Genomic DNA, 22,695 nt, shown 5'->3' on the forward strand with positions numbered 1-22,695 from the left:
GATGCTTATCTTGCTGGGATCCTATGACCCCAGCTGACTTCCTGCCCTTTGGGCAGGGGGCTGGACTGGATGATCTCCCGAGGTCCCTTCCAGCCCTAATGTCTATGAAATCTATGAATAGTAACTTGAAACAGCCAATTTGCAAATGGCTGGATTCCTACAGAAATTCAACTGGTAGGCTTACCATTTTACTACTATTTCCATATCATCCAGATTAAAAATAAATAGGTATTTAGATTTCTCTTCATTTTAAAGCCAGATCACTTACCCTTAATACCAGCTTCTTGTACTTTTCAGACAAGTCCACCTTCACACATCTTCCTTGGAACCAAAGTGCTTTGTTTGCACAATGCTCAACCATAGCTAAAGCATCTTCTCTGGTCTCCATCTCTATGAAAGCCTAAAAAACCAAAAAAGATTAGAATACATACAAATATGCAAGAGTTGTATAATAAGATTTTACAGAGTTATTTAAATTAGAGCAAGGCCAAATTCCAACCTAAAGTATCTTTATTCCATACATCCAATCAACCCAATTTTACATATTTGCAGCCCTGAAAAAAACACCTTCATCTGTCAGTACTACAGGCCTTAGGACAATGCAATGTTTTTACTGTAGAAGTAGTTCTGAAATGACATGGAGATACTAAGTTGATCTGAAAGAGTCATCTTAAAAAGACAGTGTCAGTGTAGTCTTTGAATTTTAAACTAGTTAGTTTGACCAGGATGCCCACCCCCCTTTCCAAGACAAAAACTGCACCCTGTGCTAAAATTTCCAGGCTAGAGGGATTGCTCTGGATAGTTCCATTCAAAATTTTTGGAGCAATACCAGAAAGTGGCAGCAGGCAGTTGCTCATCCAAAAGGGATCTTTGTGTGGAATTCTGGAGCAATCTATTCTGTTCAAAACACAGATTACTTTGCTGGAGAGGACAGAAAAGCAGTTTTGGTTCAAGTGTCAGTAAGCATAAAATCCTGCCTTAGCATCAAAATCTGGAGGGCACAACAGGTACCATGCTTACTGGTATACAACACACATGAAGGTGAATTGGGAAGAGCAACCAGAATAGGAAACAGATTGCATACCCGCTAATTTTTGCTAAGGTGTACAATCTAGAAGCACTTCTAGATCCCCAATTGCTTCTTGGTTTTCAGATGAACACTAGTTATGAAATTTATTTCTCCTGGCTGGGGACCTGGGAGACATACCTGGTTCTTCCCCCTCCCTGCTTTTCTTTTTTTTTTTTTTTTTTAAAATCAACAGAGCTTAAAAGTACTGAGATACAAATTGTTCACAATTTCTATATACATGGGACACATACACATCAATGACACATTTAAGTTTATACCTATTGAGAAACGTTCTGTGGTAATAAGCTTAGTATGTCATTTTCAATGGTTCTTTTAAAAAAAAAAATCAAACCTCAAGGAGTCATAATGAAAAAGGTTCATGTTTAGTGAGGTATACAATGAGATAAATTGAAGGAATTCCCTTTTCTTTATTAAATTACTAGCATGTACGTAGAATTTCACAGGCAGTCTGTTATGGCTGATTTTTAATTGTTTTAAATTAAAAGCACTCCCTGCCCACCCAGCAGCAGCATGGGGCACAACTCCACGCTGCCACTGCTGCGCCTCACTTTGGAAGCCACTGCAGCACGGCATTCCCTCCTGCACCAGGGTCCTGCCTGCTGAGCTATGGAGGCTGCTCCAGCAAGGTTGTGGTTTGGGAGTAAGAGGCAATGGCATGGGCAGGACACTGGCATATCAGGGCTGTTCAGCACCACAAAGCGGCAGGTAAGACAGCCACAGCTGGACCTAAGTCCTGGTGAGCTAATGGGACAGACAGCTCTGATTTTCTATATTAAAAAAAAAAAAATCAAATCCCAAAATATATAGGTATTTAGAATTTATTTTATTACAATGATTGAGGCACTGGTAGGCTTGCAAACTGCTTCAAAATTGTAAATATATCAATAAAACATCATTGTGACAGACAGATAGACAATTAGAGTGGATTTCTATCTTAACTGCAGAAAAATGTGGATTTGGGGGGTTTTGGTCAGAGAATTTTGGGTTTTCAAACAAAGAATAGTAGGATCCCTGTTGATGTCACACTCAAGCTACAATTTTAAAAGACTCTGGTTATTTGCACACAAATCTGTTCAACCTTTCACTTAAGATTATGCACTAATCAATTTATATCATAAAACCATGTAGAATGAAGTTACCTGGCTTTTCATTCTCATCAGTATGTAGTTCTTTATTTTTCCATATGGCTCAGCTAGTTTGAGCACTGAATTGTCAGAATATCCTGAATGAGGTAAATTACTGAGGTGAATCACACGACCAAGTTCTGGTTTTGGTGGCTCAGTTTTTTGGTCAGGCTTCCCTTCTGGTTTCTAAAAATTAAGAATTAATACAAACTTAAAAAGTAAATTCTTCAGAAAAAAAACCTTTTATAATTTAAAATGACCAAATTACATCCATGACAAAAATTTAAGTCCCAGCTTTACTATCATATTTACTTGAATACAAGACTAATAAGACCTACTGACTGCTGGGGTCCAGCCCAGTGAACTATATAGTAAACAATAAGCCTTTTAGGCTGTAGACTAATATCATGCATATTTTGTAGTATAAAAGTAGACACAAAAGTGCTGTTTAAATGTGTGTTTATGGGACATCTGTACTAAAACAGCAGTTTCAAGAGAGATAAAACACATCAATTCTTGATGAACTAAGTCTATGAGTACATATAGCTATTTGTCTATATGCAAATTACTACAGACATGTTTATTTCAAAGGATGTTTTGAAATTTACCCCTGACTTCTGTGCTCAGGTAGAGCAGGGTCTGACAAAGGAAAACAAGGGAATGGGGCTGCAGAGAGATTAAGCTAGGGGGCAGAGGAAAAGGGGGTTACTTGACCCCCCATAACAGGACCCCTACCCAATTACCAGAATGGGAAGAGGATCCAGGGGTACCTGGCCACTTTCCCTTCCTTCACCCCCTAACTGTCCATCTTTTCCTCTTAACTTTTGCATGTTTGCAGGTGCATCCTTTCCCAACTGAGGTCCCTTCCCCCTGGTTCTGATTTCCCCCCTCACCCCATCCTTTCACTTCATCTCTGTATCTATTCTGCCTGTGCCCAGTGGTGACACCAGAGGCAACTTCACAGGCAGGGGAGCCTGAAGCAAGATGGTTGCCAGCTCTAGGTGCAGACAGAGCCTAATGACAGAAGGGGTGGAAGTGGAGGGATCATGAGACCCACAGGGCCCTACAGAAGTCCAAGCCACAAGCCAGTGTAGCTGTGGAAGCTACCAGGGACAGAACCTTCTCTGAGAGGCATGAAGACTAGAGTCGGAGAACTGCAGTGAAAGGACTCAGGAGTTAGCTCCAAGTGAAGCCCTGTCAGCTATGGGCTGGGTGTCCGTTTCCATGGGGCTATGCTCTTTGTAAAGCACTGGAACAGGCTGCCTAGAAAGGTAGTGGAATCTCCATCCCTGAAGGCTTTTGAGACCCAGGTAGACAGAGCCCTGGCTGGGATCGTATAGTTGGGGATGGTCTTACTTTGAGCAGAGGGTTGGACTAGATGACCTCCTGAGGTCCCTTCCAACCCTAATTTTCTGTGGCCAAACAAGGCCGAGCTTGCCTGAACTGTAAGGCAGGAGGTGACACAGGAAAAATGGGATTCAAGGTCCCTAAGCTACCTACGCAGCAGGTTCTGGAACCTGAGATCATGGGGTGTGACCAGAGATGAGCCAGAAACTTGCGGCCCTGAACAGCATGTTCCAAGATAGAGGGCTCAGCAAGAGCAAAATTGAGACAAAGCCTGGGGTGGTGGTGGGGAGCCTCAGATCACACAAGCCTCCCTGTGCAGCTTCCCCTATTTGACATCAAGATGTGGCAGGCGAGACTACTGAATAAGGGAGACACTAGACGGTGTAGTCCAGGGGTCGGCAACCCCCCGCACACATGCCGAGCATGGCACACAAGGCCATTTTGCTCGGCACACCAGTGCCAGCCCAGGCTGCTCCCAGCAAGTGGCTGGGAGGCTGCAAGCCCTGCTGCAAGCAGACTGGGCTCCATGGGCTGGCTGCAGCCAGGAAGCTGCAAACAGCTGCTCCATGCTCCGGCATGTCGGCACTCCGGCACCTTCCAAGGTAGACATTGTGTTTTTTTCGGCACTCCGGCCAAATAACATGGCCTACCCCTCGTGTAGGCACTAGTAGGCCTACAGGGATGGGTACCCTGTAGCAGCACTTGAAAGTAGTCTACACCCCGCTAGATTTGTTTTCCCTGCTAAGGCAGTAGGAAGGGAACAAATTCAAGGAAAACCCCCAATAATCCAATTCTATACCTGGAAAATTAGAAAAAAATTACAAATGTTCCATATATAGAATCTAATTATGGGGGGAGGGAGTGATCTTTTATTCAGGGTCACCTTACGTTAGAGTAAATACTACATTTACATTTAAAAGAGTAAGTAAAATCAAATTAAGGCAAAAGCAAAATCATTACAACAACTTAATAAAATTGAACATTACACCAATTAAATACAAGATTGTTTTAAAACACAAACTATTTACCTTTATTCTTTTGTATTTCTGGGACAGGTGGACTCTTACTGGTTTGCCAAATACAAGAGCTGGTGTTGTCGAATAATACTCTACTGCAGCCTGGGCATCTTCAGTGGTGGACATTTCAATGAATGCCTGAAATAGTACAGTATTAACTTATTTTTTCACATTTCAGCATTATTCTTCCAGAAGGGAATTATTTTATGTGAGAGCTTAGGCTATTGTTTGAATCTTCTGCAAAATGATGTGGTAGGTTAGTCGTGTTAGTCTGAAGTCAGGTAGAACACGGGGCAGGGTGGCACCTTGAAGACCAACTCAGAGACATGAACTTTCCTAGGTGCCAGCCTACTTTGTTAGATGCTTACTACTGCAAAATAATATACACCTTTAAAAAATGAACTCAGGAAATGCAAGAATTAAGTCATCTGCAGTAATATTATCCCAGCCTGTAGAGCTAGAAATAAACTTAAACATTACTGCGTGTAAACTAAATATAGCAAAACCTCTGTTATCCAGCACCCGAGGGGAATGGATGGTACCAGATAACCAAATATGCCCATTACCTGAGAGATGTTTCTGCCTGGTTGGGCAAAGATGCTCTTCCCGCAGCACCCATATAACAGATTAACCTCACCACCTCTTCCGCCCCTCTCCTGGTATCAGTGTGCTGGGAGACAGGGAGGGGGGCTCTGTGCAGGCTGCTTTACCCTAGGCTGTGGCCCGAAGTGGGACTAGGCATAACCGGAAGTCCCACTTCCAGTTTTGCTTTTGCCACATCGATCAGCGTCAACCAGCATGCCGGTTACTAGAGCATGCCAGTTAGTGAAGTGCTGGATAACACAGCTTTTACTGTAGAATGCACTATGTGATAAAAAAGTCAGTCCCCCACCTAACTGCACGTAATTTATTTTGTTTATAATTTGTCATAATTTAATGCAGCATTAGAATAGTATTTTGCATTTCAATAGTTAAAAAGTTGCTTCTAAAACTGATTTTAGAAACTGAAGCTATACTATTGCAGCATTTGTAAACTGCTATCTTCACTGTTCCGTCTGAAGGCTGGGGGCGGGGAGCGACAATATTTCTTATAAAACGAAGACAGGGAAAACAACATTTCTTATAAAATGAAGCAAATCATACTGCTCAGATATAAAAATTCAGACAGCAGCTAAAAATGCCAAAAATTAGTTGAAAGATATTCAAGGGGAGAAAGGAGAATCCAGGTAACTTTAAGCCAGTTAAGGAAGAGGCAAGCAATTATTTTGGGCAGAGGGCCGCTTACTCAGTTTTGGCAGGCTGTCGAGGGTCACGTGGGTAGCCCCACCCCTTGGTCACCATCTTGGGACCAATGTCCCAATGTCTTGGGACCAATATCCCAGGGCCAGTACCGGTGAGGCCCAAAGCAGGGCATAGACTGACAGGGGTCTGTGGAGCCAGGCTGGGCTGCACCAGCAGGGAGAGGGGGGAGCTGGCCCAGCTCCACAGAGCCCCTGCCAGCTGGGACCCCACACTTCTACTACCTTGCTCTGGGCCCCATTGGCACTGGCTCCGTGCTCCCACTGGCTCCTGGACCTGCTCATTCCCAGTGCCCTCCAGCCCTGTGGTACAGGCAGGGACAGTGCACAGTGCCAACCCCCTGCTCGCCAGCAGGGAAGAAGCTGGTGCTGAGTGCAGGTGTGGGGAAAGCAGCCCCTCACCCGCCCCATAGCCGGCGCTCCCTACTGCAGCCACTCGTAGCCTGCCTGGGGCTACCTGTGCCTGCTCCAGACAGCCCCATACAGGCTGCAAGCAGCTGCAGTGTGGGGCACCAGCCATGGGGCAGGCAAGGGGCCACTTTCTCCCAGCCTACACTCAGCATTTCCCTGGGCCCCTTCCCTGCCCTTCCCCCCTACACTGGAACCTCAGGTAAGGAAGCCACATGGTCTCAGGCCGGGGCTTCTGGCTGTGGGGGACGGGACCGAGTGGGCCCTGCTGTTGTGAAAGCCTGTTGGGCTTTGCCTGTATCCTATTGCCCTTAGTTCCTGTCATTTTTGACGGGAACCAAGGGCAGATGAATATAATTTTCTAAATTTTTAGGGGCCCCGCAGGCTGGATAGAATGGCCTCCCGCGGGCTGTATTTTGCCCAGCCCAACTTAGGCTCACCTCTATCCTTGGGAAAACCATTGAAAAAATGATTAACAATTACATTTGTGGGAGTCCAGCAGGAAAAATAATGCTGAAGGGCAACCAGAACAGGTTCACAGCAGGTAGATCCTGCTCGACTAATTTGGCTTCCTTTTACGACCAGGTCACAAAATGCTTAGACGCAGGACTCAAGGTTGATGTCTTTTACTCGGATTTTAAAAAGGCCTTCGATACAGTGTCTCATCCCATTCTCATAAATAAACTAAATGGCTGTGAGGTAGATGATTACACTATCAGGTGGGTGGTGAATTTGGCTTAAGGGATGCACCCAGAGAGTGGTGGTGGACAGGTCGCTATCGACTTGGAAAGATGTGGGTAGTGGGATCTCCCAAGGTTCAATCCCCGGACCAGTAGTATTCAATATCCTCATCAGTGACCCAGATGAGGGCATGGAGAGCACTCTGTTCATGGATGACACCAAATTATGGGGCAAAGTAAACACACTAGTGGGCAGGGAATGGATTCAGGTGCATTTGAACAGGTTGGAAAAGTGGGCAGAACAGAACAGGATGCAGTTTGATAAAGATAAGTACAAAGTACTGCAACCTAGGGAGAAAGAATCACCAGAACACAGACAGATAGGGAGATGACTTCCTAAGCAGCACAGCAGCAGAAAGGGATCTCGAAGTCATAGTCGACTCCAAGATGAATATGAGTCATCAGTGTGACAAAGTAATCAGTAAAGCTAACTGCACTCTATCGTGTATTAGCAGGTGCATCACAAACAGGTGTAAGAAGGTGATACTTCCCCTCTATGCAGCATTGGTACGGCCACAGCTGCAGTACTGCATTCAGTTTTGGGCACTGCACATCAAGAAGGATGTGAAAAACCTTGAGAGGGTCTAGAGGACGACTACTTGGATGGTTATCTCTCCTACAAATTAGGACCTACAAGGACAGATTGAGAAGGCTGAGAGGGGATCTAGTGGTCACCTACAAATTCGTCGGGGGGGACAGCAAGAAATAGGAGATGCTCCGTTTACCAGGGCACCCCCTGGAGTTACTAGAAACAATAGAAACAACAGCCATTAACTGACAGAGAGCAGATTTAGATTGGACATGAGGAAGAATTTCTTTATTGTAAGGATTACCAGAATCTGGAATTGGCTTCCAAAGGAGGTAGTGCTCTCCCTTACCTTGGAGGTCTTTAAGAGAAAACTGGACAAGCACCTAGCTGGGGTCACCTGACCCCAGCACTCTTTCCTGCCCAGGACAGGGGGTCAGACTCGATGCTCTACTAAGGTCCCTTCCAACCCTAAACAACTATGAAATCTATGACTTAAAATCTTACCTCATTGATTTTGTTGAGAATCAAGTGATTTGTAATTATTCCAAAAGGTTCAACAAGCTGCAGCAACTGATACCTCAAGTTTTTCCCCCTCTGGAAATCCATGATGTGGACAACCCTGCTGGTTTCCTGTTAGGCGAAAATAGGAGTAATTAAGGAGGGTTACACTAGCATGAAATAAAACAGCATGCCAACAAACTCGATGGGACAAAGGGCTTCAAACCCCCTAATTTGACTTATAATTAGATAAAACAATAGGATATTGGTAAAAGGTTCCTCCCTCGAGTGGTAAACAATGTTGGATGGATCATTATAAAAGTCATACAGCCTTGCAAAGATTCCCACTGAGAAAGATCTTGCTTCAACTACTAAATGATCATTTGGGAGCCATAATCTATTGTCAATTTACGAACATACAAAATAGAGATCCTCATCCTCACTGAAATATGACAAAATTGTCTGGGAGTTCCCACTGTTGACAGGACACTCAGTTGTGGTAGTGTCCCATTTACTGCTGCAATAGCCGAGTCCTGAAGCTGAAAAGTCCCATCCATCGGCTGTGACACTCCCAGCTACTGACAATGCATGGTGTACCCCTGCCACTGGGAGCCTTGTTAGCTGATGGAGCTCCCAGCCACAGGGACATACCTTGCTACATATGCAAATTAGAACTGAAAAAAAACTAGCTAGAAAGATATTACACACTTTCAAGCTGCGACTTTTGATGGCAGGATAGTTACTTTGCACCTGCAGGCTGTCTAAATTAAACAATTAACTGTGTAATACACATAATATATCAAGAGAGCCTAAGACACAGAATACTAGCCTATATAGCTCTCTGGTTTAGTCACTTGACAGATAAGAACCAAAACTCAATTCCACTATCCCCTTGAACAAGGATATCAAAGGTCTTTTACCTCCAATGAGCACTGCATAAACGATTGGGTAAAAAAAGACAACACCAGAATTTCTGGCAGAAGCTGTACAAATTAAACAAATTTCATGTAAAGTGCCAAGTTCTGTCCAACTTCAAACAAAGCATTTGCCCCAAAGCCCCAGAAAACCGTTTTGGCCAGAAATGGCCTGAAACTGTAGGGAAGAGGAAGGGCAGGGGAAAAAAAGTTAATACAAAACAAAAAACAATTTACCTGAAACACAGAAAAAGGCAACAGAGCCCTGGAAACAACATGGAAGTTCCATGTGTTTCTGGGGCAGCCTACTACTGGCTGAGCTCCAGCAAGGGATCAGTCTATCAGGGTGCTCGATTCCCCACTTTGACAGGGAGTTTAAGAGCCCTGTCCACAGTAGAACAGGTAAGTACCCCCTGCCCTAAGGGCTGCAGGCATAGGTATACTTGATACAGCTGGGCATGGGACACAGGACACCCCTGACACAGGGATTTCCCCCTGCCCAGCACAGGTCTCTACAGCCCTAGCACACAACTAGCACAAGTCTCCCAAATCCTGCTCCGCACCCCTAAGCGGAGAAGGAGAGGGAGAAATTCCCCTCCTCTCCCACACAGCAGCAAAACAACGCACAGCTCTTAAGACCCTGTGCAGTGTGGGCAGAAGCCCCTAACCCCACACCTGGATGTGGGGGCAGGCACTTAGCGGGGGGGGACCCTCCCATCCCCTTATAATACATCTAGCCAGCTAAACAAAACCTTGGTTGGGATAATATAATTGGGGCTTGTCCTTCTTTGAGCAGGGTTTTGAACTAGATGACCACCTGAGGTCCCTTCCAACCTTAAATTTCTAAGATTTCAGCATTTTGCAGAGCGCAAGCTTAAAAAATGAGCAAGAGCAGTGTGAAGACGCGCCACATAGCAAAGAAAATTTCTGCCACGGATTGAGTGAAGCAGTTTCCTGCTGGCACTCTTCAGCCGGTGGCAAATTCTTCGGCTCCTCGTGTAATGTGATTCTGGATCTGGCAAGCGAAAAATAGTATAAATCGCCATTCAGAGTCTGAAGTACATCAGAAAAGAAAGGCTGTTTTAGAGGCCGAAGGACAGAGCAAGCGGCAAACCACTATGTCCCCGATGTTCAAACAGAACAAGTGGCAAACCACTGCAAGTAGTCTGACAAGGAAAGAGGCTACATTTGCTCTTGTCGAGGCATTCACAGCTGTAAGTATCCCTCTGCAGTAGCTTGACCACCTGATTCTGAGCCACTACTTGAAGAATAATGTGTTAAATGGGAGTAGTATTCCAAGAGTTAACAGGCTTTAGTATCCTCCACAGGAGATAACTTCACACGTGCAGTCCACAAAAGCTGCACTGGCAGAGTTTGATAATTTGTGTTGTGGAGAATGAAGTCACTGACAATCAGGACAACTACATGCTGCACATTTTATTTGAAGGCGGGACCTGGACAGGCAGTGACCTCCCTGTTTTTTAAACACAGCCAGAGGTGTCAATTTTTCAACACTTGGAAACAGGTTTCATGAATGCCTGTGCATCTACAGCTTGGACTTCAGCAAGATCTCAGCCTTCCTTTCTAATAATGCCAAGTACACAAGCAAGGCTTTCATCAATGTGCTCCAGGGAGCAATGCCCAACTCTGTACACCACCTGCAACGCACACATCTTGCCACTGGTGAGTGACATCTGCCGCATGTAGTTCCATGATGTAGATAGGTTGGTGCCCTGCCTGAAGAAAGCCTTCAAACAGTCCTGGCTGTAAGCTCCTATACTGGGAGTCCTTGCCAATCAGTGTGAGGAGCCACCACAGCTTGTGCTCAACTACTGGAAGTCATGGTTCAATGCTTTCCAGTACCATGCCAAACACATCCACTACTACCAAAAGTTTGTGGCCAGAGCTGGACATCACATTAGGCACACAGTGCATGCTCCACCTACGGGACCTCCTGGAGAAGAGAAACATTAAAGAGCATGTGGGCTTTGTGACAGAAAATGCCACAAAATTCATGGAGCGCCTTACTTTGTCTGAGGGCTGGCAGCCTTCCATCCACCAGACTTGCAACAGTGATGGACTTACTAAGATGGGCTGAAGCCAGGGTATCATCACACGAACTTTCCAAGCATCAATGGGAAAACCAGCAGAGAAAGGTAGTTTCAGGCAGTATCCTGAAACATGAATATTACAGCTATGATCCCTCCAATCCATCAAGGTTCAAGGCAACGCAGCTGCCTCATTCCTTAGGGCAGTCCTGGTTTTTTCTCTGAACCAGGCAGCTCTGCTGAGCTTTGATACTCAGCTGCTCAAGTCCATTCTTGGGTGGAAGAAACAGCACAAGTAGGAATATTCAACTTATGTAAACAGTGTCAAAAAGTGCCAGCTGCCCATGAACACAACTGCATTCTGGGATTCTGTCAGGGAGTGCTTCTCAGAGCTGAACACACTGGCAAAACAGCACCTCAGTCCCCGTGAATTTGATGAATGCGGAGGTCACCCTCTCCACCTATGGCCATGTGCTCAATCCACAAAGACAGGCTGTCGCCAGGAAGTGTCAGCAGCTGCTCCACACTCACTTTCAATTGTTAACATGGATTTTGCCTAAAGGTCACCATTCCGTAAAAGTTAGCACTCAATAAAAGTTATAGTTTATTTATCATGGTTTCATTAAGAATTCTAAGTGGTGAGCTTTATTTAAAAGTTGTTTAATAAGCGGTGAACTTTATTTTCTTAAAACAGCTGAATAACACCCTGTGTGCTGCTGTTCAATGATAAATCAGCCCCACGGTGGGCTCCCTCAGTCAGAAGCGCAGAAGAGCCTGCCCCGAGAAATGCATGAAATTGGCTACAGTGACCCTGCAGAGCCCATTCTGCCCCCCTGCCGGAGCCTGAATTATAGCGGACCCTATTATTGGTGCAGCCCAAAACTGCATTTGCCTTTTGTGCAGCTGCAGCATACTGCCAACTCGTACTGAGTCTGTGGCCTACCAAGACTCCCAAGTCCTTATCCATAGTACTGCCAACCAACCAGGTGTCACCTATTTTATATTTGTTTTTGATAATTTCTCCCAAGATGTAACACCTTGTCTTGTCTACACTGAACTTCATCCTGTTAGCTCTAGCCCTACTTTCCAATCTGTTGAGATCCTCCAGAATTGCACTTGCATCCTTCCTAGTTTCATGTCATTCCCAAACTTGCTTAACAAGCTTTCTATGCCAGGATCTAAACTGTTAATAAACATAATGAACAATACTGGGCCCAGGACAGATTCCTGTGAGACTGCTTGAAACCATCTGGCATTCTGACATGGACCTGTTAATAACTACCCTTTGCTTGCAGCTGTTGAGCCAGTTTTCTATCCACCTAGTGGTAGTTTTATCTAGCTCAAATTTCTCCAATTTGTTTATGAGAAGGCCAAATACACTACATCAACATTATTCCCAAGTTGTTACTTTGTCAAAGACAGAGATCAAGTTTGTTTGACAATTTATTTTTCATAAATCCATACAGGCTGCTTGTAATCCAGAAGCTTGCAAATGGCCTTTCAGTATATTCCAGTAATTTCAAGTACTAACCAGCCTGTAATATCCCAGGTCCTCCTTCCTCTTCATCCCCCCTACCCCCCACCAAAAGGGCCACTACCAATGGCCTTTTTACAGTCCTCTGATATCTTGCCCAGCTCTCACAAGTTCAGGAGACCATTGTCAAGGGCTCTGAAATCTCCTTTGCCAGTCCATGTTAGGTGTCTGACTGCAGCTTAATTTTTTGTGAAGACTGAGGGAAAGCAGCAGTTAAGCAGTTCTACAGTCTCTTCATCTTCGGTTAAGAGCTCCCTCTGACTTGTTAACTGAGGACCCACAGCTTCCTTGGTCCTTCTTTTCTGGCTAACATACTTACAGAACTTCTTTTTGCTGCCCTTAACCTCCTTTGCCAGGTGCAACTCATTCTTTAACTTTGCTTTCCTGATTTTGTCCCTGGAAGTTCTTGCTATTATGTCCTGGTAAGCTTCCTTGGTGACCTGCCCATTTTTTCCCATCATCTGTATGCTTTCCTTTTGCATCTGAGGTCTAGAAGCTCCTTGTACAGCCATATCGGTCTCTTGCCATTCTGCTTGTGGTTCCATTGTGTCAGAAAAGTTTCTTGTTAGGGTTCCAATACTGTGCCCCTTAGAAGCTCCCAGCCATCCTGGGTGCCTTTATCCTTCAATCTATATCCTCTCCTTGTGACATTTATCCTCCCATGACCCAAAAACCAACAGATCACTATATGATAACTGTCATTACTGCTCTGCACTACATTCACATTACCCAGAAGTTAAAAATTCTCTAGAAACAGTTACAATGGTCAAGCTGGACTGAATCAGAGATCCATCATGGGCAAGCCGCCTTGTTTCCCTTAACAGACAGATCTTGGCTGAGACACTTCCTCTTAAAGTACACACGCACAGAACCTAAGACAGTGAGACCTGCGTAAGCTACTATAGTACAAATTAATACAAATCTCATTGTTTCCCAAGAAACTGAACTTCCTCAATAAAAATTATACTAAAACAAAAAATCTGATGTTTGCATTGGATTATATTAACATTTTGTAGAACTACTGATTCAAATAACTTAATACTAACCACTCTGCCTTTTTGCATGTGCCTTGGTCCTTGCATGTTTCCATTTCCAGACCCTTCAAAAAAATAAAAAAGTAGAAGCTGGAGTAAGTTTACTATTGCCATTTATTTTGTAGATATCAGTGACCTGTATCACTTTTTAAATATCGTATGTTTAAAAGACTGACATAAATAATTTAGTAATCTAAGAACACACTAAAATTCTAAAAGCACTGTAAGCTTTGAGAAAGTGACCCCCTTTAGATATAGATCTTGCACACAGCAGTCATATTAAGGTCCTATTAAGAGACACTGTGGTAACAGTTTGGATGAGTGAAGAGATCTGCTACACAAGTGATCTGAAACATTTTTATTGTAAAAATAAAAAACTCAGTTTGAGCACTATGATCCTAGTAGGCAACTGTTGAACCTCTGGGTTGTGGTATACAAGTAAGAGGCCTGATGAATTCATTTGTGGCTGATAAGGCTATGATCCCATAGCAGCACTAAATCAAAAAGCCCACTTTTATTAAGAATAAATTAAAGGAAACTTTCAAGTAGCTCAGTTTAAAGTTCAAAATGAATTTCAAAGTAGTTAGGATTTCATTAGAAAGTGTTCTACAAATGTTAAGAGAAATATTTTTACTGCATTTTGAAAGTACGGTTCGGTTTTAATCATTCATCTGCGGTGCTTTCAAAAGAGATGTTCTGCCATGACACTGAAAGCAATGTCTACCCATCGATATTGGCATACACCACGTGAAATGCAGCAACGAAGGGAACAAATGATGGTGTTATTAACTTAACTTACTGTTAAAGGAAGAGAAATCTTAAAAACCTGAGGCATTTTTAAGTGATATACAGCCTGATATATTTTTTTTTTAAAGAGTAAAAAAAAATTTAAAAAGCCAATACATACATTTTGGCTTCCATTTTTTAATATCTATTTCCTATAATGGGGGGGGGGGGAGGGTGTGTGTGTGTGTGCGTGCGTGTGCGCAGTAGGGATGTGAAAGGTTAGATGATTGTTTTACCAATAACTGCAATGATAACTGGTTAGCTGACCAGTTATCCTTTAGCTTTGGGTGAGTACAGTCTAGCAGAGAAGTGTTTTTTTTGGAGGGGAAGTTGCATGGTGTTCCAGCAGGAATCAGAAGGCAGCACTGCAACCGAGAGAGGGAAGAGCAGCAAAGAGGGGAGGGGAAATAGTTCACTCAGGTCTCTCTTTATGTAAATTCGTTTAGTATGAATTTGCTTGTATGTGACAACCTTGTGTATACCAGAAATTTGCTTTGTGCAAAATCCGATCCCCTCCACCCCACACACACAAACTCCTGGGAGGCAGCAGCAGCAGCTGCTGTGTGCAAAACCCTCCTTCCCCGCCCCCACGTCCATCTGCAGATGGGTGCTTCCTTGCCGTCAGCTATTAGCTGAGGGCCATGGCCCAGTGGCCAATCAAGAGAGCGAGCTAGGGTGGGAGGCAGGGAGGCACCCCAGTGTGTCACATGGAACCAGCGGTGGTGCCCCTTCCCCCTCAGGTAAGAGCTGTGCGTACCCCCTGTGCCCTTGCCAAGTACCCCTAGGGGTACACATACCCCCAGCTCACAACCCCTGGTTTAACAAATATAAACTAGGAGGTTAAACTATTTTTTTTAAACAACATTTACATCCCTAATATGCAGCTCAGTGGAATTCAACATTCCAGATAAAACATCTGTTATTTGAGAAGGCTGCATTCAGATTGTTTTCTCAGGTTACCTCTTGGCCCACCTGGTGGCCCAAGATGAAATGGAGGTGGTGGAGGTCCCAAAATTCCTGGTGCAGGGTTTGTAGACTGCTGCAACATAAAAGGATCACCCCTAGAAACAAAGAGATGGTATGATATAAAGCAGTGTTAACCTTAAAAAGAAAATAATTCCTTAACCTGGCCTCAAAATTATGACCACTGTTCACCAGACTGAAGCAAAGGATAATTCTAAAAACTTCTAACTAACTGAACATCACACTTTTAATTTTATTTACACACGCACACACATTTAGTGATAAATTTAGGCAAATAAGCCCTGCAGCCTGTCATAAAAGATGAGCATGGGTAGGTAAGGACTTCTAAAGTTCAGGAAGATATGGTAAAAAGTTACTGGGAAGCACCTACTGAAGGTTCTTCAAGCATAAGTCTGTCTCATAAGAGGAGGGAGGATTTAAAAACAAACAACCCCCCCCCCCCGCTTTGTATACATCACATTCTAACACTAAAATCTAGTTTCCTGGGATCTTCCAAGACTAGAAAGAAAGCACTGAATTTACCAAAAACTTATTTCCCAGTATGCATTTCTACGTCCAGTGCTTGAAGGTCACGTGCTTTTGTTTAGAAAAAACCTTTGGCTTGAGCTACATTAAACTTACTCATGACACCAATAATATCAGTATCAGTTAGATGTAAAACTACTACAATAACAACTGAAATATCCTGCTATAGCTTTAACTGATTTGTGTACAATTTAATACTTATTAGTTTAACTAAACATTAAGTGGGCATTTAAGTTATATAATGTTAGATTAGAATAACATAGAAGCCTGATTAAAAAATATTTTTAGGAAGGTCAGCCTACTCCCTACAACACTGATTCTCAAATTGGGGTACAACAGTACCCTTGGGTGCCATGAGCTCCTTTTAAGCATGCTATAGAGTGCGAACACCTATATATAAACACAAAATCAATTCCGAGATTTCAAACAGAAACCCAGTGTCAAAAACACTGACCTGTTGTCAGTCATTTTGTGTCATTTGCATAATAAGATTGAGGAATCTGAATCTTAAGAATTGTTCTATTATTTTACCATGGTCAAGAAACCAAATGAAAGCTTTAAAAAATGGCATTTTCTAAGGGGTGTCTTGTGTCTAAAAAGGTTAAGAACTACCAACCTGGAAAGCAGGGTATGTTGGACCTAACAACTCTAGTATAATGAAATCTATGCATGTCTCCTGGAGTTTTAAATAGGATCTTTACATGGATAGTCTAAAAACATGCACATCTTAGTCAATAAAACAACAAAAAAGTCCCTATTCATCTTTCTCACGGATCATGAGATCTCTACATTTCCCTTAGCCATTTACAAATTTATATTTGCAGAAGTAATATTCTGAAATGTCAACTGTACGCATCTCATAGATTGAGATTTACATTCCTTACTGGTTTACACATATTATTAACCATTTATACTTAAAACATTTTATAGGAGAAATAGTTCCCTAAAGCTGGGGAATTTTATAAATAAGTTTCAGATTTAGCATAATTTACTGTAATATAAAGATGTTTTCTTGCAAGACAAATTTCTTTTAACATTTTAGGAAAATCTGTTACATAAAAAGACATTGACTGTACAAGGTTACTATGATAAAACTTACATATAGGCCTATGATACTTAGAACACCTGTAAAAAAACTAAAATTATAATAACCCACACAGTTAAAAACTCAGTACCTCTTTCTGTTATAAATTTTCTTCTTGCATTACACCTGAGGTCTGCAGATTAAACCGAGACTTTGTAAAAACTAATTTGATATGCTTTCTCCAAATGGTCATCTATTTTTTCTATACAATTCACACAGGAGAGAGTCCGTTCTACCAACTCTCCCTTCTCCCTTTCAAATGGTTAAAAAAAGAAAAACCCATTTAAGAAAAAGACAAGTTTCTTATGCTGTGTAATAAAAAAGCAAAATAAATATGATTTAAGATAATGAATCATTCATTCCAAGTACTCCTCAAATACTACTAAACCTGTCACAGCTTAAAAATACTAAGCTTGATTTCAAATCAGTGTGTTGCATTATTTACTTCTAATCTGACCCCAGCTTATGTTTGTACCACGCACTCTTACTCACATTCCATGTCCAGAATCACTGTCAGGATTCCATTCTGGATATCTTAAAAGAAAAAATAAAATTCAAAAATAAAATTCCAACCTTTGCAATCATTATTCTGTATCTACAATATGTTGATTTACATTTTTACATGAAAAATAAGATATGAATACAGTGTTTGTATAGTAGGACTGGCAGCCATAAGACCATCACAATTCTGAACAAGGGCCACAAGCACAGTTTCAGATTAATTAGAAAATAAAAAAAATTAAAGCTCTCACAAGTATAACATACTTCAAAATTCAGTACATGACATTGTGATAAGCAGCGAGAATAAGTCTGCCTCTCCGTTCCCTCAGATGAGCTTGACTATAGAGTACAGAAGAAAGCTGCATCCAAAACATGCCTGAAACATACCATATATATCATAAAGAACTGAGAGTGTGATTTGCATTCTCCTTTCCACCCCCTCCCAAAAGGTTTTGTTTTTGAGTTTATTAAAGGGACACTGTTGAGATTAAAAGATAATGCACTAATCTCTATAATGCACACTTCTATGACCTGCTCTCTGTATATACATAGCTTATATGTCTAGCTATACATGTTCTCATGCCAAAAGAATGTTTAACGTATTTCAAACCCATACATTTCAAGCAGAAGCTGACAGCGTCGACTGTGAGTTGCTCCATTGATATGATGGCTCCACTCCTGCAGTAAATTAAAGGTAAAATTAGCGAAAATATACAATCAAATATTTTATAGAAAACAGTAGACTAATTGTGTCCTAGACTGTGTTCCTTATCTTCTATGAGAAGTATGTAAATAATTGGTGCAGCTAATGAAATATGTCTGTAGCACTTTTAAGAGACATTGAAATACAACCTACCTTAACTTATACCCTGGGCAGAAAATGCCAGATGAAAAATATCCTCTGGAATCTGAGGGCTTGATCCTGGCCTCAGGTATTCAAATCTCAAGAGGAGAAAATTGCTAGAATTTATATATATCTATATAGATATCTCACAGCCTTGACGATTTTTCCCCTACTTCCTCTGTATTATATCTCCATTTTTCAAAGTCCAGTATACAATGAAAATACTGAATTCAGCTCTAGGGAACCCAAAATGCTGAGGAATAGTAAGAACATCCAAGAAGAGTACTAAAAATTAAAGGGATAGAGAAACTGATATATGAAGAAAGACTTAAAAATGAATGAAAGCAAATATCTATACCAGATAATAGTTATGCCAAGGAAGAAAAAGTATATAAATAACTGGAGGAAGACACCAAAAAAAAAAAGGTGAGGGGGGCTTGCTGAAAGTGGTACAAAACAGAACTATGAGTAACGGAATTTAACGAGCAAAATAAAATGTCACTTTAAAGTCAGAAAAGGCATCTAGGAGAATGCAGAAGAGGCTCCAACTAAAATGGAGGAAAAGATCAGAAGGATGACACCCATGCAGAGGCAAAGGCAATAGTTTGATTAGATGCCCAGTATACATTAGCTAGCGAGAAGGGGAGGCTGTCGGGATTTCTTATAATTCCCCAAATCCTTTTCAAAAGGCCTATTTCAATCAGTCTCTGACTAAAAGGTGCCAAATAAATAAGACCTTTCTGACTCTGGATCTTCCCCCCCTTTCCCTCTTTCATCTACAGAGCATTGCGATTGCTAAGGGAAGCTCCCTATTGTTTTTTTGGGGTTTTTTTTTTTTAAAAAGAAGTTTTAATTCTGTACACTCCGATGATCTGTATCTTCCTGGTCAGCTGGCAAGTGATTTTTTCACGTATTGTTTTTGTTTTTTGGGGGTTTTTTTGAAAAAAACTTCCAAAACCAAACCAACATGCTGTAAGTATTCTCCTGCATAAAGCACTGAGGCAGACTCCCAACTGCTGCCTCTAAACATTCACAGAGTGACTTCACTGGCTTTACAGCAAGCAGTACTTTTATAATATCCATTATTATCAAGTTGAGACAGATGTTTTTTCCAAGATATAGAGCACATATCTGAGTGCAGGATGAAACCCTCAGTCACTTTGTCAGAGGTTGATTAAAAAAGAAGAGGAAGACACCACTCTGTCAGCATTCACAAGATGTGAGCTCCCCTGATGGCTCTGCAATTATAAACTAATAAATATATCAATGCTTTTGATGTACAAACAGGTGGAACAAGAAAAGTTAATTTCACTAAATACAAAACAGTTTATACTTACATAGAAAAAGCCCAAATTTAACAGAAGACAATTCTGAGGTCTTAAGAAATGGTGTTAACAGATGTCACCAAATTTAATTCAAACAAGCATTCCACTAAAAAGGAAAAATCTGAAGTTTACAATACTTGTAATCTGCAATGCTTCTGATGCTCGTGCTGCTAGAAGTAAACATGTATTTCAAATTCTTCATAAATATGTTAAAAGGTGACAAACTGATTCAGAATTTAGGAATAAGTATGGCATCCAACTCTTTCAATGAATTTCAAATTCCCTTCATTTTATTTTGAAACTCCTCCCTTATAAATCAAATTCTTCAAATGAAGGTTTTTCAGCTTAAGACAACCTCTTGCCTACTTTGCTTTTTGTTTGCCTTAAAATACTTTTTATTGTTTTCAATGGGAAAAAGATCAATTAAACAAGACTCTGTAAAGTGTTTCTTTATTGCTTCAGGATCAAATTTCCCCAATTCTGAGTTTCTGGAGGTACTAAATTATCTATTTACATGGAGGCAGAAAGTAAGGAAGGATAGTACTTCAGAGCAAGGGTTGGCAATTTTTTTGGCCAGAGTGCCAAAAACACCCCAACCTTGACCCACATCTCAACTTGGCATGCCAGGGGGAGCCTCAAGGGGCCCAGATCCTTGCTGCTGGCAGCAGCTGAACATATGCCTCTGAGTGAACAGCAAGGGAGGGGCTGGGGTTAGACTGCCCCAGCACCTTCCCTGCCCTGTGCCCCAAGGCACAAGTGCAGTCACCACGGTCAGGTAGCTAGTGTTGATGTTCTGGAGCCTGATGCAGCTGTTGGTAGCCTGCCCATCACCTGCTGCAATTGCTTGAAGTGGGAGATGTTTGTGTCAGGCAGCTAGGAGGCTGCAAGCAGCTACACTGGGCTCCAGAACCACATCCAGGCTCTGTAGTGACAACAGGTGTACACGTGCCTCAAGACAGAAGGCAGGGGAGGGGCCTGGGGCAGCACAACCCTTGCCCCTTCTCTGCCACCCACCCAGAGGCACACATCCACCCAGAGGCACCATGGAACCCAGCCAAGGACTCCAGAGCCCAGCACAACTTTTTGTAGTCTCCTGGCTGCCCACCACAGCCATCCGGGACTTTAGGCAGGTGTTGTAGGTGGCCAACAGGCTGCAAACAGAGCATTGACACCTGCTCCACAGCAGCAGCAGCATGTGCGCCCCCGGGCAGCCAGCACGGGAGAGGCCAGGGTTGCACTGCCCCAGGCCCCTTCCCCATCACCTACCCAGAGATGCACATGCAGCTACTGCTGCCATGGAGCCCAGCTTGGAGCTCCCAAATATGGTGTAGCTGTTCGCAGCCTCTGGGCTGCAGCCTGCCCAGGCTCTGAGTAGCTGCTGCCAGCCATGGAGCTGGGGCTGTCTGCAGCAGGGCTTGCAGCCTTCTGGCCACCTGCCACAAGCAGCTGAGGCTCCATGCCTGGCAACACCTACCCAAAGATCAGGCTGGCTGTGGTATGCCGAGCAAAATGGCCTCATGTGCCATACCCTGGCACACATGCTGAGGGTTGCCAATACCTGCTTTAGAGCAACACTTCTCAACCTTCTTAAGATTCAGGACACACCTCCATAACGTTCAGGAATATAACCACACATTGGATAAGAACCACTGTTCTACTGCCTCAGTGGTTCTCAACCAGAGTAATGAGCAGGCATCTGTGTTTCTTGCAGAAAAACAGAGAAAACCACATATTTCCCAACTTTATCAGAGAAAAAAATGGATTTTCCCTTTCAGCAGAGATACCCACAGATTTCCCACTTTTGCAAAGAGCTCTACAGGGGGCAGAGTTCCAGCCTGCAAGAGCTTCTTGCAAAAAGACTGGGAAACCCCCAACTCTGTCCAGAGGAGGGAGAAGGGGAGAGGGCAGAGCCTGAGGCTCTCAGTTACCCAAGGCTTGGCCCAGGCTCACTGTTCATTCCTGTAGCCTATGGTACATGGGGCCTGCAGGGGGCTGGGGAGTTGCGGGTAATGGCTGGGGGACTCCAGCAGGGCTGGGGGAAGAGCAGCAGGGCAAGTGAGGGGCAGGGCGCAGGTGTGTGGCTGGGGGCTGAGGAGCAGAGAGGTCTTGGGCAAAGCCCTATATGGAGTGCCCGTTGGCAGCAGCCGGGAACAGCATGCTCTCATCCCAAGTGAGCTCCATGCTTTTCTGTGTCCGGTTCCCCAAAGAGCCAATAGCACACTGCTCCAGGTCCACGCGCTGCTGGTTAGCTAGCCACTCCTGCGGGAAGCGGCTAAGGGGTGGGGAGGTGTTAGGGAAAGACATGGAGTGCCCACCTACCCAGCAGCACATGGACCAGAAGTGGAAGTCACACAAGGAAGTGCGGAGCTTGCTCAGACCAATAGCACGCCACTGGGTCCACGTGCCGCTGGCCAGGTGGGCTCTCTATTCCTTTCCCTAGTGTGGCAGGGCACAGCGGGGCCGTGCAAGGATCTTCTCGCTGCTGAGAGCTCTGCACTGCCCTGGCAACGTGCCCTCTGTGCATGGGGCTGCAGTGAGGGCAGCAGCACGGGGCTGCATCCCTCAAAGAAGCAGCAGGCACAGGGGGTACATCGCCAGGGCACTGTGGAGCTCACGGCAGCGAGAAGATCGCCGTATAACTCCGCTGCGCCCTGCTGGCCAGGTCCTGCCCACTGAGCTGCAGAGGCTCCGGGGGGAAAGCAGGCAAAGAACCCAAGCCCGCAGCCTGCAACTGCCCCATGTACAGATCTGGGGGGCACAGGTCCCTTTTGCCCACTAGGAATGCATATGGTGGCATGGAGCTAGTGCCTCACCCCCCAGCAGGGAGGAACAAGGGCAGGGGACTGTGGACCTACATCCATAGCTCTGGCACCTGGGGTCCCCCTCCAGCAGGGCTGAGGGAGCAGGGGCTTTGGGTGGGGGGCAAGGGGCACCAGCAAGGCTGTGGGGAGGAGTGAGAGGCACAAACAGGGCCGGGGGGCACTGTGGAGAGCCTTTAATTTTAATAATGGATATGGGGGGGTTAGCAAAGAATTTGCGATGTTATATCAGGGGAAAAAAAAACAG

The 22,695-nt window shown here is 43.7% G+C and overlaps 1 protein-coding gene across 3 annotated transcripts in view; it reads right to left on the reverse strand.

Moving 5' to 3' along the window:
• MATR3 (matrin 3) overlaps window positions 1–22,695 on the reverse strand; it is a 51,457-nt gene that overhangs the window by 14,014 nt on the left and 14,748 nt on the right. For 2 of the 3 annotated variants that reach the window (XM_019534830.1, XM_019534828.1), the window contains 8 exons: window positions 18,077–18,138; window positions 17,452–17,493; window positions 15,327–15,427; window positions 13,593–13,645; window positions 8,057–8,182; window positions 4,590–4,715; window positions 2,230–2,400; window positions 269–400 (listed from right to left, as the gene is read on the reverse strand). In XM_019534830.1, coding sequence (XP_019390375.1) covers window positions 269–400; window positions 2,230–2,400; window positions 4,590–4,715; window positions 8,057–8,182; window positions 13,593–13,645; window positions 15,327–15,427; window positions 17,452–17,453 — 711 coding nt within the window. In that variant the 5' untranslated portion in view covers window positions 17,454–17,493; window positions 18,077–18,138. The remainder of the gene's footprint in view (window positions 1–268; window positions 401–2,229; window positions 2,401–4,589; window positions 4,716–8,056; window positions 8,183–13,592; window positions 13,646–15,326; window positions 15,428–17,451; window positions 17,494–18,076; window positions 18,139–22,695) is intronic. The other variant, XM_019534829.1, reaches the window with a different exon arrangement.

The sequence above is a fragment of the Crocodylus porosus genome, unplaced genomic scaffold (assembly GCF_001723895.1).
Source record: "Crocodylus porosus isolate Cpor-Errol unplaced genomic scaffold, CroPor_comp1, whole genome shotgun sequence".
NCBI classification, from domain to species: Eukaryota; Metazoa; Chordata; order Crocodylia; family Crocodylidae; genus Crocodylus; species Crocodylus porosus.